The 16,816-nt window shown below is 58.1% G+C and overlaps 1 protein-coding gene across 1 annotated transcript; it reads right to left on the reverse strand.

Moving 5' to 3' along the window:
* Window positions 1-2,060: 2,060 nt before the first annotated feature.
* Tmem119 (transmembrane protein 119) lies at window positions 2,061-9,074 on the reverse strand. The gene is given in 4 exon segments (XM_028860841.2): window positions 2,061-3,368; window positions 3,370-3,704; window positions 3,707-4,144; window positions 8,870-9,074. Coding segments are annotated over 3 exon segments (825 nt in total). The 5' UTR covers window positions 4,131-4,144; window positions 8,870-9,074; the 3' UTR covers window positions 2,061-3,302.
* Window positions 9,075-16,816: the final 7,742 nt, after the last annotated feature.

Consider the following 16,816-nt stretch of genomic DNA (forward strand, 5'->3'; position numbering starts at 1 on the left):
ACACACACACACACACACACACACACACTCATGTACTCACAAGCACACACTCACACACACAATGCATAGATGCATGCACTCACAAGCACACACACACTTGCACACTCACATACATGCACACAGGTACTCACATGAACATATACACAATGCATGCACACGCACACATGCATAGATGCATGCACTCACAAGCACACACAGGCTCCCACACTCACATGCACACAGGTACTCTCATGAACACATACACAACGCACACACACCACACACACACATGCATACATGCATGCACTCACAAGCACACACAGGCTCCCACACAGTGGCAGTAGGCCTGGCTGGAAACAGATGAACAGGTTATAAGCCGGGCAGCCTGTTTAGACCTTGGTCCCCCAGGGGGACACTGAGGTTGTCTCCCTTGACCTTCAAGCCCAGCTCTGTCCCCTGTGGTCCCGGCCCACCCCTCCTGATCTCCCTCCATGGCTTCCTGGGTGTGTCCACAAAACAGCCCCTCTGGGCAGATTCCTGCAGATGTGGGGGGATCGGGGGACTTTCAGCAGGAGTGGAGCCCTGCTGTCCCCTCCCTGAGGCAACCATTTTCTCCTCTCTCCGCCCCTCCACCCACTCACCTCTCCATCCATCATCGCTTCTCCCTCCTCCTATCAATTCCTCACGCCCTCCCTCTATTCACACAGCCCTCCGTCCGTCCGTCCATCCGTCCACCACCACCCCTCACAGAACACTCGGGCTGCTGTCCACTGAGCCGAACCCCTGGCTCTGTGACCTGAACAACTGACTGCACGCGCCAGCCCTGTTTCCTTCTTCCGGCTGTGGAAGTCGTAACAGCTCATTTCAAGTCCCGAGAGTTTCAGCGATTGAAGCGTCAAGTGCTTAGACTGGGCCCGGTCACCGGTCACTGGTTGCTCCCGTTCGCCATGGGCCATTGCTGTCACTGAGCCCCGGGGGTGTGGAAGGAGCGGCACCAGGAGAGGGTCTAGACCAGGAGCTGAAGGCTGAGAAGTTGTCATTGCGTGCAGTGTGGGAGGGTGGAAGGGAATCATGACGTGGGGAACAGCACTGGAAAAGCTCAGAGGCGCAGAAGCTCTCGGGCCACCTCCATAATCCTCCTCCCCAACCCCAGAATCAGGGAGCACATGCCATTGTCAAGGCCACGTACCCCATGCTCTCTGGAGAGCTCCCCTGGCATTAGTGGGAGGCTGCTACCTGGAGAATTGCTCTCCAGTGTCGCCTGGCGTGACCCCAGGGAGCCTCTGTACTTCCGGCCACAGTCAGAACCCGGCAACAAGGAGAGAGCCTGACACCCAGAGAAACTGAGGCACTTGGCCGGAGCCACCCAGCACATCAGAATGGGAGGTATGTGGGTGAACATAGGCAACTCTTCTGGTGCTCTTGGAGGAAGCTGGGCTGGGCTGAGGGGTGGGTCCTTTCCAACTGCACAACACAGAGGCCATTGTGTGCTCCGGAAGCCAAAGCACAGGCCCCTCAGACTGGATGTGAGATCCTTGAAGGATCAGGGTTGTAGGAGACAGCCTCCCTGCCACCACCATCCGGGGAACCTGGCACATGTTCCCCAGCCCCGACACATCTGGATTCCAGAAGGCAGTTCCTGGGCTCAGGCAGGAGGTCATCAACACAGGAACTCACCATCAAAGCAAAGGAAGGGGCTAGAAGTGGGGGGCTGGGGGGGGTCTCTGGAGGCCAAAAGACCTGCGGAGGGTAGGTGTCGGCAACACTGTCCCTGAGGCCCCTGCTGATGCTCACTCCACCTACAGAGAATGGGCCACCATGACCTCACCACGGCCCTGTCCCACAGCACAAAGAGGTGGCTGCGGCATGGCCACCCCAGCTGCAGAGCCGGGCAGCCAAGGGTGTCCACGTGTTTGACACACCACCTCCAGGAGTCCTCAGGGATGTGGGCCCCAACAGCTACGGGCACCCAGCTTTCTCTTTGCCTCGCCCATCCTGAGCTCTAGGACCTGGCTGACGCGACCCACAGCCCGCAAACACCCCCTCACTGTAGGTTTGTGCAGCCATAGACAGTCCAGAGAGACTCGAGCCAGATCAAGGTTTATTATGTGTTGTATTTCCAAACCTGAAGAGTTGGAGTCCCTGAATGGAGGTGCGGGGAGCCCCCCAATGCCCCCCACAGAACAAAGCCTCCACACTGTCCAGGACTGAGGGATGGTGTGGGCGCAGGCTGCCAGACCACTGTGTGAGCAAGGGATGTGCCAGGCCCCTGCTCCAGCCTGGGCGTCAGAGTCCAGAACAGCGGTTGTCCCGAATGCCCCGTGGCTTCCCCGTGCTTCTCCGATCCTTCCCCTCATCATCGGTACCAAGATGAGTCGCACACTCTCAAGTCAGGGCCACTTGACCCTTGAGAGAACGAGACTCCGTGCATCTCACATACCAACTCGGAACCAAACCAGAAAGTGGGGTGCCTTAGAAAACTGAGAACAGTCTTTTCCAGAGTGGGTGCTGTGAGACTGGACATTGTATTCATCTTCACCCTTATCATAAAGCAGCGCGGGGGGGGGGGGGGGGAAGCAAAGCCAGCCCAATAGGAAGAAGCCTTAAAGTAGTTGCATCAGCTTGGGGAGGGGCACAGCGGCTCCTCATCGCCCATGACTTGAGTCTGGGTATCCATGGAGTGTCTAGGGGAACTCTTGTGATGGAAGGGGGCGGGGGTGTCCCTTCAAGAGGCTTCCTAACTAATCAAGTCCACTAAACGAGGCAGAGTGGCACCAACGTACTGGTGACCGGGAGATGCGCAGGGGACCCTCTGCAGTCCCTGGCACGACTGGACACACCGGCCGCGCCTTGCTTTCCCAGCGGGGCGCGAAGGCAGCTGAGGACCATGGCGGGGCCATCCGTGTGACGTCTTTCAGATCCGGCAGCCCTGCTTGTCTTCACAGCCAAGATGGAAGCAGCAGCCGCCTCACCAGGGGCCTCTGGCCTCTTCCCCTTCTGCTGTGTGGCGGGCTGGCTGCTTGTGGGGACGTGCCTCGTGCAGCTCCAACTGGGGTGCGTCTGTCCGTCCTCTGGTTGAGAAGCGGCGCTTTCGGGTGAAGACCCCAGGATACATCAAGAGGCGTTAAAGGTGCTGGAACTTGGGGTGGTGTTTCCTGGGGTGCACCAGAGGTCATCTGCTCTGCCCATGTGGGGTCGGGATGGGTACCACCATGGCCAAGGAGGGGTTGGCAAGAAGCAGTCAGAGCTGAAGGCCCTTCTCGACCAAGGAGGTGACCCTCAAGGACCCAGCAGTCAGGCCCAGCAGTTCTGGGGGGGGCCTGTTAGACCGTTGGGGAGACTCTGCTGCAAGCACAGGAGCTCTCAGGGGGGCTGGCGGGTCCCTGGGACTTCCTGGGCTGCAGAGGAAAACCCTTCTTGTCCCCCCGGGCCCTCATTGGCTGCAGAAGCCCCTTCAGCCTCAGACTGGTCTGGGACCCCCGGCTTCTCTGCAGCGGCGACCCCGCATCCTGGGGTTTCCTGGGCCGCCTCCTGGCTGCTGGGCATCTCATCCTCTGACCCACCCTTCCCTGGCTTGGTTCCCTCCCCACCGCCTGGCACCACTCTGGCTGGAGAGCGGAGGTTCTGGGTAGCGGCCAGGATGTCAGCCTGGAGCTGCTGGGAGGAGTCCAGGGCCTCTTCCGGCCGGCTGTCGGATGCCCTGTCAGGGACCTCGCTGAAGGCACGGGGCCCCCAGCCCGGTCACTCTGGTCCACGTACTTCTTCTCAGGGAAGGAGGATGGGTAGTAGGCCGTGGCCTTGTGCTTCTGGCGGGTGATGAGCGCGGCGCAGACGATGAACATGAGCAGGAAGGTCAGAGAGCCCACCACGGCAATGAGCATGACGTACTGGCGGAAGAAGTCCATGATGCCATCCAGGAGGTTAGTGGGGGGCGAGGGGCCGTCCAGAGCCGTGGGCTGGGGCATCCCTGGTGTGGGGCTGAAGGCTGGAGTCCGGGGTGGTGGCGGGCTCGGGGAAGAGGCTGAGGAGCCCTCGGCTTCTCCGCTGCCCCCCACATCCTCCAGGAAGGTGGCCGGGAGGGACACAGAGTAGCCCACCGCAGGCACAGGCCTCGTAAGCAGCAGCAAAGACAAGAGGAGGCTGGAGACCATGTTGACCACAGAACCTGAGGGGAGATAGGGAGAGAAATCAGGCTGAGTCTCCTGTGTCTCCGGGGTCTCGGGGCTCAGGAGCGGTTCGCTCGCTCCTGGGGGACGGCAGAGAACCCAGGTCACCTTCCAGCAATTCGCTTAGCTGAAACCGCTCACCATACAGCAACATGAACACACTCCTAGGCGTTATACAAGGAATGTCACCTGTCCCACCTTCTGACGTTCCTGGGGACAGAGACTGCGTCTCGTTCGCATCTTGGTGGCTTCAGTGCTTTGCACCCAGAGTATACACGAAGCGCTCAACAGATCCTTCGGCGCCAGCGTGGCCGAACTCACAAAACTAGCTTACACGCTCATGGTTCACCACGCATCGGATACTAGTTGAAACATCTTTGTGTGAGAAGAGGGATACATCTGGAAAGCAGAGGATAACCCGAGTGCTGTTCCTCCTCAGACACCCTCCACTTCATGTTCGAGGCCGGCCTCTTACGGGGATCTAGCGCTCCTGTGTTAGGATGGACAGGCTTCCAGACCCCGCCTGTGTCCGTCCCCACTGCTGGCATCTCAGGCATGCGCCGCCATGGTGCTGGCTTTTGACATGATGCTGGAGATGCAACTCAGGTCTTCCAGCGTCACCTCCGATGCCACCTCCCAGCCCGATTAGAAATGTGTCCTGGAAGCCTGAGAGCCACCCAGTGGGGGAAGGCTATGATTGTCCCCATTTCCAGCTGCAGAATCAGGGGAAACTGAGGCTCGGGGGATCCAGTGACCTACCCAGGGAGATCTGGCAGGCATAAAGGAAGCAATGGCCTCAGGACTCTGGGAGATGGGGGTGGGGCGGGAGACCAGATGCCCGAGGGACACCTCTGCACAGAAAGTGTCCCCCGGGCACCGTGACTCCGGGGGGGGGGGGGCGCTGGTAGTTCCAGCCATAGGCTTTTCCAATCTACCCACTTCCTTTTCCAGAAGATTCTAGGCTCTGGAGCTGCCAGGTCTGCAAACTCTATAGGAGGCCTGGGTGCCAGGCTGGGGCTCAGGGCATCTGTGCCCCCCATCTCCCCAATCCTTGGAAGCCTGGACTTCACTGGGAGCCTCCAGAAACCCAAGAGGTTCCAGGGGGAGGCACAGTTCCTGGGGAGACAAAGCTAGCGGTCTCTCCCCAAGGCAGCAGCCCCTCCCCACAACCGCCACTAAATGGGAACCAGATGCGCCCCTCCCCCCACCCTGGAAGGCTGCTCCAGGCATGAACCCCCCAGACCCCATCTGGCCCAGACAGCCAGGCTAATTAATAAATTCCTCCTTGCCCAAGTTTACACTAACTCTCCCAGCCAGTGGGGACGGGATCCGGGGTTCCAGCTCTTGCTAGCACAGCAGCAGAGGACTCAGGGTCCCTGAGGCTGATTAGAAGTCTAAGACAGAGCCGGCCTCAGGGCCCTGACTCAGGGGGGTCTCCCTCAGAGGACTGAGGTGGGGAGGTAGAGGCAGAGGCCCAGAGCAGGCAAACAAGCCACACACACAGCAAGTTCCTGAGCTGCACCATGGCCTTGGGTCCTGCTTCATGGGGTTGGGGAGGGGGGCATTACCTGCGTCTGGTGTGACCGGGACTCAGGAGGTAGGTCATTTAGTGACTATCCCAGTGGCCTGAATAACTGAAGCCTTCCAGTGACGTGCCCTGAGCCCTGGGTCTCACCGGAAACTGGCACCAGGATGTCCCCACCCCCGTCCAAAGGAGCCAAAATCAAGCCGTGGCCAGGAACATCATCTCTCAGCCTCCTGGTCTTACAGTCAGCTCTGGGTGACTCACAACCCCACAAATGCTGTGTGTGTGTGTGTGGGGGGGGTTTGTTAGCCTGGTCGTTTTCATTGTGAAATTCTTTTTTTTTTTTTTTTTTTGATTTTTCGAGACAGGGTTTCTTGCGTAGCTTTGTGCTTTCCTGGAGCTCACTTGGTAGCCCAGGCTGGCTCGAACTCACAGAGATCGCTGGCTCTGCTGGTGCTGGATTAAGGCGTGCGACAGCATTGTGAAATTCTTATAGCTTCATTTTTAAGATGCTTTCTGTCTTGGTTGGATCTGCAGCAGAGGGCCCTGAACTGGTGCCAGTTTGGTTAAACCGGCTCAAACAGCAAAAGACCGGCGGCGGCGTTCGTGGCAGAACAGAAAAAGAGGCTGGGCGGGCCAGCGAGATGGCTCGGCAGGTAAGGGAGATTGCTGCCAAGCCTGATGCCGGGAGTTGGGTCTCCAGGACCCACAGGATAGCAGGAGAGGACATGTCCCACAGGTTGACCTCTGACCTCCACTCTTACACCATGGCCTGCACAGCCCCTATTATATAAATATATAAATGGAATAATAAAATTTTTCTAAAATGATTAAATTACCAAGGGGCTTGTTCCCCCCCCTTCTGCTGCGCCAGGGCCTCCCTCACGTGTGCTAAGCAAGTGCTCCGTTGTTGAGCCCCCGGGGCTCATGGACCGTGATGGCCTAGGCCTCCGTGGGGAATAATTCATCTCAGCCCTCTCCCTTGGTCCAGGCCTACAACGCCCTGGAGGTCTCTCCCTGAGAACAGAGAATCACCAGCGTGGACTAGGCCGACCCCTGTGCCCGCCTTTCCCAGGCTGAGATCTCGGGCACACCTCGCTGCGCCTGGCTTTTTACCTGGGGGCTGGGCTTAAACGCCTCGCTTTTTTCTTGGCAAGCATTTTACTCCCCTGCCCCCCTCCCTGGACCCTCCCCCTTCTGGGGTGTGCCTGGGACTGAACCGGGGGCCTTAACGCATGTTGGGCAAGCGCCCTGCCACTGAGCTGCACCCAGCACCGCGGTGGTCAGTACTTGGGAGACAAGAGGCAGGATGGCAAATTCAAAACCATCCCGGGCTACATATGAAGTCGCTGTCTAAAAATACAGTGGGGGCACGTGGGGACTGTGGCTCCAGAGGGCCGCGCCACGGTGACCACCATGCCTGTGGGCGCTGGAGAAGTCCCCAGGCATGCTGACCCCAGACACATCAGCTGGAAAGCCACTGGGCCGGCTTGATCAACCTGGCCATGCCATGTCTAAATCTACCAGCTGCCTCCCCAGGGCCTTCAAATGGGCAGCAGTGGGGTGGTGACTCCAGGCTGAGACCCGGAGGGCTGCTGGGACCGTGTGAGAGAACGTTCTAGAAGTGCCAGCACAGGCTGGATCCCACAGGAGAGCTGGAACTCAGGAATGGAATGCTCCGGGATAGGCCAGCATTTTCCCCTCAGCAAACCCATGACTGTCCTCACTTGCTCTGGCCCCCAGCAACCCCAGGAGAAGAGCAGAACGCACACACACACACACACACACACACACACACACACACACACACACACACACACACACAGCAATTCCCCCAGACAAGAGAGCACTGGCCTCCCACTGGCACCCCGGAATCAGCCAAGGGGTTCAGAAGAAACCATTCCTGTCTCTAAAGGGCGAGACCCTAACTCTCAGAGCCCACCACCTTCCTCGGTATCTCCTGGCTCCCCAAGAAAGGCGGCTAAGTGTGGGGACTCAGCCCTGCGTGGAACTAGCCAAATCTTGCAGGAGATGGTCATGTGACCCTGGGTGGTTCCCCTAAACTCTCTGGGCCTCAGTTTCCTCTCTGTGGCATGGAAGAGCTGACCCGAAGAGATCTGAAACGACCACCAGACCTGCCAGGCGCCCCTCACCTGCCCCCTGGGGAGAGCGGGGCCTACTTGGCCTCCTGGGTCCGTCCTGTGCAAGGGCTGAGGGTCTCAGGCTGACAAACCTCTGCTTTTCCCCCAGAGGAAACGCATTGCCCAGCAGAGCCCTGATGGAGAGGTGGCCCAGAACAGTCCCGTGTCACCTCCTCGCTGTGTCTGGGGTTGGGCGTGTCAGCTCCCTGAGTTTTAGCTTCCACATCTACGCAGTGGGGACAGGTCACAGTGTGCAGTGCCCGGCACATGTCAGCAAGTAGACACAGAGGACCATCCAGGATGCCCTCCAGGACCCTGTTTCTTAGGAGCTGCTGTTTTAAATCGATATCGTCATGAATAAGCAGATGAGGCAACCCCCCCCCAGGACTGGGTACCCCAGGACCTGAGGCTGCCTACCCAGAGCCTCTGTTCCACCCCCACCCAGAAACTGGTAGCCAGTGATGGAGGGGCGGGCCATGGAAACCTGGCTTCAATTAGACTTGGGGGGAGGGGGCTCTGGCTGAAGCATTGTATCCACAGCCTAGTCCCTTGGTGCTGCCAAGGACAGAGACCTGGACCCCTCGAGAAGAGGCCTGGAAGGAGACTGAGGTCTCAGAGCCTACACACAAGCTTGCACACACACACACACACACACCACCACCACCACCACCACCACCACCACCACCAGCAATAGCAGCAGCAGCAGCAGCCAGAGCCCACAACACAGACTCAGAGACCCACACACAACTCCAAAACACTCCAGCAAGCTCCCACAGCTCCCCCCCCCAGCTCGTGTACACCCATACACCAACCAGTGCATCGGACATCCCAAGTACAGCCTGCAGGAAAAGCACACAGGACAATACAAGTTCACACCAGCATCCTCCCCACGTCCCAGCTACACACATGCACCCTCCTGGCGACCCCAGCACCCATGCGCACCCATCTTAACCACATGCACATCCTCAGATTGCACACACACATTTAAGGATTCTTCTGGCAAAGTTCTCCAAGAACTCCAAGCCGCCTGACTTTCCGAGCCGCAGGCTGGGACTTACCAGCTTCCCGTGAAGGAAGGCCTGGCTGCCACTGCCAGGTAGACAGACAGACGAGCCTGGCCTGCTAGACAGTCCGACTCGACAGACAGTCCTGTCGGCTGCCCGCGGCTGCCGCCAGCTGCTCTGGCTGGTGCCTGCCCACCTCGGCCTCCAGGCCCTCCTCCTTCCTCCGCCCCGCTGGACTGGAGGGCCAGCTTGATTTCATTAAGAGCGCTTGGGGTGGGGACAGTGTAGGGCGGGACTATGCTGGGCCACACGCAGTCCCACCCTCCTCCTCACACTCGAAGCTTGCTTCCTTCTGACCTCAGGTCCCCTGGGCAGACTCAGACAGACTGACAGACAGAGGGGCTTCCAGGAGCGCTTCCCCAGAACTTCGAGCTGAAGTCCTTCCCATCCCCCCCACACACACACAGTCCCTGGAGGACGAGGTCAGGAGGCCCTGAGGCCCCCCAAAAGTGGGAAGGAAAACTCTCCATGGCCCGTTCCAGCTGTGACTCAGGATTTCCAGGCTTAGGGTGCTGAGTGGGAATGGGGGTGTTTCAGGGAAGTTCGATGGTGCCGAGTTCAGGCGCTGTCCTGGCCCTTTCTCCCCAGGTCTCTGTTTCCCCATTCTAAGGGATGAGAAGGAGCTCCCTGAGGTACTGGCATCCTGCCCTTTACCTCACAAAGCCCCCAGCAGGGCAGCTTGAGCAGAAACTATGAACCCATTTCACAGAAGCGGAAAGAGGATGCGGGAATTCAAACGGTGCAGCTGCGTCCTGTGGACCGTAGCTAGCTGACCCCGAAGCACCCTGGGTACCTTCCCTGGGGAACCCAGTGGTCCGTGGGCCCCTAAATTCACTCACTCACTCATGCACACACACACTTGTTTATTTCCACAAACACCCGATGCATTCCCACATGCAAGGTCAGCGCTGAGCAGGCCCCAGAGGGAACTCAGCCACAGCCCCCCCTCCAGGGCTTCTGGAGCTATGTGCACTGAGATTCATCATGGGGTGTGCATTGCCCTTCTGCAGACCAGAAGGAGCTCCACATCAGGGGAGGGCCCTCAGGGAAGTCAGGCAGGAAGGCTGATGTGCCCTGGAACCCCAAGTAAGCTGAGCAAAGGGGGCCCAACAAGGCCCTTCAGGCAGGGAGGAATGAGGATGGCCCCGGCCCTGCCTAACCTGTCTTAGACTAGTCATCGGTTTCCGGAGCAGCCAGACCTCCCCAGGGCCACTGGCCAGGGAGCAAGCCCTGTTCCCAGTGGACGGAGGACTTGTGTCAGGACCCTGGTCTTTCAGGGAGGGCCAGATCCTCAGCCTCATCAGGGTTCTGGGAGCTTCCCGCATGACTTGGCTTCAGGCCTCATCCTCCTCCCTGTCCGGCAGCCACACAGAATCCTCAAGCAGTTAGCTCAGTGTTCTCTGCCCTCTCTCCTTCCCTGGATGAAGGTCACATTGGGGTGACCCAGGGCTATCCCGTCCCCACCTAAGGTCCCCAGCCCACTGAAGTAATACTCTTGACCATGGAAGCCTTCCTGACACAAGGTAAAGCAAGGGTCGGGGTACACACAGCACGGGCCCCAGACCAGGGGTCTACTCACTCCTGTCTTCGGCCCCGGGCATATAAGGTCTACCTTGGGGCTGACTGGGGCTGGCTCCAGACTCAGATGCCAGAGTCCACGCATGCTCAAGTCCCTCAAGCAGCTCTACATGGGGCCTGCGTGGAACCAGACCTGCCGCCCCACCCCACCCCCACCCCGTCATCTTTTAACTCATCTCAGCGTGCCTTGACCACGGTCCTTCCTTTTTCTTTTCTTTCGAGACAAGAGTCTCCTGTACCCCAGGCTGGCTCCAATTCGACGCATAACCAAGCACACTGCATGCCTGCTGGGCCCCTGGTCCCCGCGGTGGCACAGGTACGGGCAGTCACTCTGTTCTGCTATCAGGGGCCCAGCAGCGTTAAGGGAACATTTGAACCTGCTCAGAGCAAAGGCGGTCATTTCTGCTGGGCCTGAGGACACAGAGCCCAAAGCCGCTGAGCAGCCGCAGCCTGCCACCTGCAGAGCCCGGAGCCACGGAGCCACGGAGCCACGGTTCCCGAACAAGGTTCTGTTGGTGTTTGTGGAGGTGTGGCAGAGTGAAGCCCACACCAGAATAGGAAAATGGGGCTCTTCGTGGAGTGACATGCCCTGGGATAACGGAAGGCTGGGGGTAGGGCGCCTTCTGATGCACCAGTTTCTATTTCCAAATCTCCCCAAGTGCCACCACCAGGCCAGTGGCCCACCTCTGACTGGGCCAGGCCCACAGCCCAGCACAGCCCAGCACAGCCCCTCTCCTACCTCCACATGCCTTGGGGGAAGGGACTGTGGGACCACACACACACACACACACACACACACACACACACACTCACACACACTCACTCACACATATACCTATTCGCACATGCATGCATTCACACAGCATATACAAACGCACACACAGGTACACCTTTCCTCACCGTGCACCCCCACCCATAACCTGTAGGTAGATGCTCATAAGTGCCACTCACGAGCAGAGACAGAAGAGCCCAGCACCGAGCCGCTACAAGTCACAGCGCTTTCCCTGGGCCACAACTAAACATGAGTTTGGCTTCGACGACGCTGGTCGCTGACTGCCAGCCCTCAGGCTCTCACCTAGAGACATTCCAAATTTCACTCAGTCTGCAGGTATGTCCCAAGACTGTGGCATCCGGCTCACAGCCGTCAGGTCCTCGGAGCCGGTGATCAGCAAACAGGCCCGAGCTCACAAAAGAGGTGGGAGAACTGTATAAGTAAGTAAAGCACAGAGGGACCTTTGGCTGCACCCTGGGGGGTCTAGTCCAGGCCCAGGTTTCCGCTGTAGGAAGTGACCACAGTGCTGCCCTCAAAGACGGAGAGAAGGGCCGGGCGGCGGTGGCGCACGCCTTTAATCCCAGCAGAGCCAGGCAGATCTCTGTGAGTTCGAGGCCAGCCTGGTCTACAGAGTGAGATCCAGGACAGGCACCAAAGCTACACAGAGAAACCCTGTCTTGAACCCCCCCCCCAGAAAAAAAAAGAAGATGGGGAGAGGGATTTAGGAAGGCACGGATGCAAGAGGGTTCCCAGCGGCGGGACAGCATGTGCAAAGGCCCTGGGGTGTTCAAAAGCACAGCACCACCGAGGCAGCTCTGAAATATTATGAGGCCAGCGTGGCTGAGCCAGGTCTGCGGGGACAAAGAACTTTGCTTGTTTGGGGCCCTTTCCTGACTCTAGCATCTAGCTGGAGCAGTGGTTCTCAACCTTCCTCATGTTGTGGTGACCCCCCCAACCATCAAATCATGTCATTGCTACTTCAGAACTGTAGTTTTGCTGCTGTTATGAATCCTCAATGTAAATATCTGATATGCGACCCTGAGGTGGGCGCGACCCACAGGTTGAGAACCTGCGGGTTCTGCTCCAAGCCAACACCAGAAACACAGTGGGGCTCGATAAATGACTGACTGATGCTCCCGCCATCTGACCCTGCACCTTCAGGCATCAGTCGGCCAACACTGTAAGAGAAGCTCCGTCCCTCCCCAGCGTCTCACACCACGTCCCGCGGTTTCTGGGACACGTGTGGGGCCCTGCTGTGGCATCGACGGGGCGTGGGCAGGCCTGTGGCGTGGAGCACAGGCTGGGCTGTTCCCTCGCAACCCGTAATTTCAGAGGCCCAGGGCAGAGCCAGGGTTTCTGCCTGGAAGCACTTCAGAGACCCTGGCCCGAAATCCTTGCAATTAGCAGCCACACTGCCCTGCTCAGCGGCCCTGGCCAGCGGAGCTTGGGAGGGCTGGGAAACGCCCCGAGCTTGGGTCTCTGCTGAGATTCCTCCTGCTGGGCTCTGGGCCGTGCCAGCCCACCACAGTCCCCAGCTCCAGCCTTTCATGGGTCCAGGGTCACATCTAATTACACAACCCTGGAGCACTGGGGCCTGCCTTCCGAGCAAAAATAGCTGGGTCTTTCATGTGGCCAGCGAGGCCTAGGCTGCAGCCCCAACACAGCCCAAGCCTGGCCTGGGGAGGGGTACCCGTGGAGTTTCATCGGCGTCCTAGGCATTTGTCAGTCTAACCAAGGTGACCGCCAAGCCGGGCTAGGACAAGCTGGAGACGCAGGTCGCCATCCTAGCTTGCTTTTCGTCGCTGTGACAGACACCAAGGGCAAGAGTAACTTAGGGTGGAAAAGGGAACCCTTACAGGTCGCTGTCCGTCACGAGGGGAAGTCAAGGCAGGAAGTCAAGCGAGAACACTGCTGACTGGCTTGCTTTCAGGCCTGCGCTCAACCAGCTTTCCCACACTGAGGACTCCCCACCCAGGGGATGGCGCCGCCCGCAGTGGCCCGGGCTCTTCTACATCAGTCAACCAGACAATCCCCCAGCCTTCTCAGGTGACTCTAGGCTCTGCCCAGTGGACAGAGCTAAATAGAACAGTGGCTCAGTCGGTTGAGGCACATGTCTGTAATCATGCAAGAGGGAAGCAAGAGGATCAGGAGTTCGAAGACGTCCTTGGGCACGTAGTGAGTTCAAGACCAGCCCGGGCTACATGAGATCCTGTCTCATAAACAAACAAATAGATAAATATACCCCCCCAAACCCACAAAACAACAAGGCCAGACTCAGCTGCAGGTTGAGGCGTCAGGAGTAGTCTTGGGGTGGGGGGGGTTCTGGCTGGCAAGGGGCTCGAGGAACAGGGTGGTCCTGGGTACGGTGGCCTTCAGGCTCCATCCAAGGGACACACAGTGTGGGAAGGCACAGCTGGACACAGGAGACCTGCCCTGTCCAGGTTATGACTCAGTTCAAAGTGTTCTTAAGAACCCACATCCCTCCGCAAGGGGGGGTGTGCACTACAAGCCAAGGACTGGGGTCCCAGAACTTCTTGTGGCCGGGTGGCCAGCCAGCTGTGGCCACCTTGTAAACATTTACATTCTCCCTGTGGAAGGAGCCACTTTATGAGACTCACCCGGGGGCCATGGCGGCAGCGGAGGCGTGGCAGCTGGTAGCTACCAGGCTGCGGCCTTGGCCTCAGCCTCCCGCTTCGCCAGCTCCCTGCTGGGGCCTTCCAGGCTGGTCATCTCCCTCCCTGCTCCACAAACCCCAGGCAGTGCAGGGGCGGGGTGTGTGTGGTGTGTGTGTGTGTGTGTGTGTGTGTGTGGTGTGGTGTGTGTGTGTGTGTGTGTGTGTGTGTGGGTGTGGTGTGGGGTGTGGTGTGTGTGTGGTGTGTTGTGTGTGTGTGTGGTGTGTTTGTGTGTGTGTGTTGTGTGTTTTTTTTTTTTTGTTTTGTGTTGTGTTGTTGTGTGTGTGTGTGTGTGGTGTGTGTGTGTGTGTGTGTGTGTTGTGTGTTGTGTGTGTTGTGTGTTGTGTGTGTTTGTGTTTGTGTTGTGTGTGTTGTGTTGTGTTGTTTGTGTTGTGTTTGTGGTGTGTGTGGTGTGTATGTGTGTGTGTGTTGGTGTGTTGTGTGTGTGTGTGTGTTGTGTGTGTTTTGTGTGTTGTGTGTTTTGTGTTGTGTGTTTTGTTTTGTGTTGTTTTGTGTGTGTGTGTGTTGTGTTTGTGTGTGTTGTGTTGTGTGTGTTGTTGTGTTGTTTGTGTGTGTGTGTGTGGTGTGGTGGGTAGACCCCGTATGTCTAAGAGCAGGGAGAGGCCTGAGTTCCCAGTTGCAGGATGTCGCCTCTGTTTCTCCTGCTCCCTTTAGCGCTCTAGTCCCTCCACATTGCCCTCCCCCCCCCCCCGTCCCCCCCCCTCGTGGTATGTTCTGGACATTTTCCAGGTGCCATACAGGCCTGTCCTTGCGGAACCTACATCCTGGTCAGAGGTCATGGACCATTTTTAAGATGCCTAGACGATGTCTTGGTGGTACAGGGCTGGCCACAGAGTAGGGGGAGGGTGACATTCCTTCAGGCAGAGACCTGAGGGAAGGTGACCATGGGTCCAGGAGATGTTCTGAGGAATGGTCCAGGCGGAAACAGTGATGCAAAGATCCTGGGGCAGGGTCACCTGGCACCCTCCAGACGTGAGAAGGAGGGAGATGTGTCTCCAAACAGAGTGGACGAAGTGGGCACGGGAAGACATGAAGTCAGAAGGCAGTGGACCGGGCCTGGAGCTCTGGGGACATTTGAAGGGGTTTGGGCTCCATGTTGGCCAGGCTGTGTGGTGCATGTATGTAAAACTTGGCCACATCCCTCATCCATCAAGCCTCTGTGCATCCACAATCCTCTTCTCTCAAGGACCCAGAGAAAGAGATATTCAGGGCCCCATCTCCAGGCAGAGCAAGGGCTCTGTGCCAACCCCCTGATGGCTACGCTGGCCTCTGGTCCCCTCCTCAGTTCCTTCCATCTGACCACAGAGTTCCGGCTCAGCTGGGTCCAGAAGCTCTGCCTCGTCTTCCTGCAGGTAGCTAGCTACATCCAGTCAGCCTTCTGCCCCAGGGCCAGGGGTCACCCAGGGACAGCTGCATGGGGGCAGGGGTCTTCCAGGACATCCAGACCACCTACCAAGGGGAACCAGGCCCTCAGGATGGGACCAAAGAGGCAAATGGTGTCACCAACAGCACGCTACCTGCCCTGAGGGTCTGTGGCTTGGTAGGAGCACCAGGCACGGAGTGGCCAGCCAGCCGCGGCCATTTCCCGCTGTTGTCGAACAAGGGTCCCTGTGGGAAGGAAGGCTGCGAGCCCTTGGCACCCAGATGAGAACCACTGTCAGGCAACAGCGGCCGCACAGGGAACTAAGGGTGATGGTCACAGAAGCTGGGCTAGCGGCACCCAGCAGGGCTCCACACGGCAGAGGAAGCCTCAGCCACCCCACCCCCTCCTTAAATGCTCAGTGAGCTCCCCCACCCCGCCATATCTTGAGAGAAATGGCCTATTCTTGGACAGCTGTGCACACAGCCCTCCCATGGGCCCCCCCCAGCGCCAGGGCCTGGGCAGGTGGAGCAACAGACGGACACTCAAGCCTGGGTCTAACCCTCTTGAGCCTGGGGCATAGACTAGCAGCATGGGTCAGCCGGGGTTGGGGGGGATGGGGCCCAACAGCTGGAAACATCTGGTTTGAATTGTCACTTAGAAGCTCGGGCCAGGCAGCCAAGGAATTTGTGAGTTAATTTTAGGCCAAAAGACAGAGCACTCAGCAGGGCGGGGGCTGGGTCCCTCAAACCACAGAGGCAGACAGGCTGAGAGGGTTGCGAGGCCCCCATGGTGCCCCTGGGATGGTCCTGCCTCCCTCGCAGCTGGGGACTCCTCCTCACCAATGGGCACAGATTGGCACCAAGGAGGGCTCTCCTCTACATTTCTTTTTTCTTTTTCTTTTCTTTTCTTTTCTTTTTCTTTTCTTTTCTTTTTCTTTTTCTTTTTTTTTTTTTTTAGTTTTGCGCCTTTCCTGGAACTCCCTCTGGAGTCCAGGCTGGCCTCGAACTCACAGAGATCCACCTGCCTCTGCCTCCTGAGTGCTGGGACTAAAGGCAGTGCACCACCACCGCCTGGCCTCTCCTCTACATTTCAAGGAGAGGAGGTGAGGCTCAGAGGTGAGGGAGTTGTCCTGTAACCCCCCCCTCCCCGAAGCAAGCAGCAGAACCAGGATTTAACCCAGCCACCCTGACTTCCAGACCTTTGGAGGATTTCCATTTTCATCTGTACCTTTAGCCTTTTGCAAAGCTTCCCTTTTTATTTCCCTGATCAATAAGGTGTTTTCGGAATCCCTACTGTGTGCCATATATAGTGACAGGGAGCAGTATGAACTGAGCCCTTCCATAGCATCCATCCGCCGTGCCTGGGTGAGGGTAAGGGGCTGCGGCTGGGGAACTCTGATGGTCTTATACGAGCAGGTGGACTTCAAGCTGAGACCTAAGGCATTCAGAAGATCGCCAGCTGCACAGAGACCCGTGTGCCCCGGCCGCACAGAGATCTGGGAAGAGCGCACCAGGCATCAGGAACAGCACATGCAA

Source organism: Peromyscus leucopus, chromosome 23, assembly GCF_004664715.2.
Source record: "Peromyscus leucopus breed LL Stock chromosome 23, UCI_PerLeu_2.1, whole genome shotgun sequence".
In the NCBI taxonomy this organism is placed as follows: Eukaryota; Metazoa; Chordata; class Mammalia; order Rodentia; family Cricetidae; genus Peromyscus; species Peromyscus leucopus.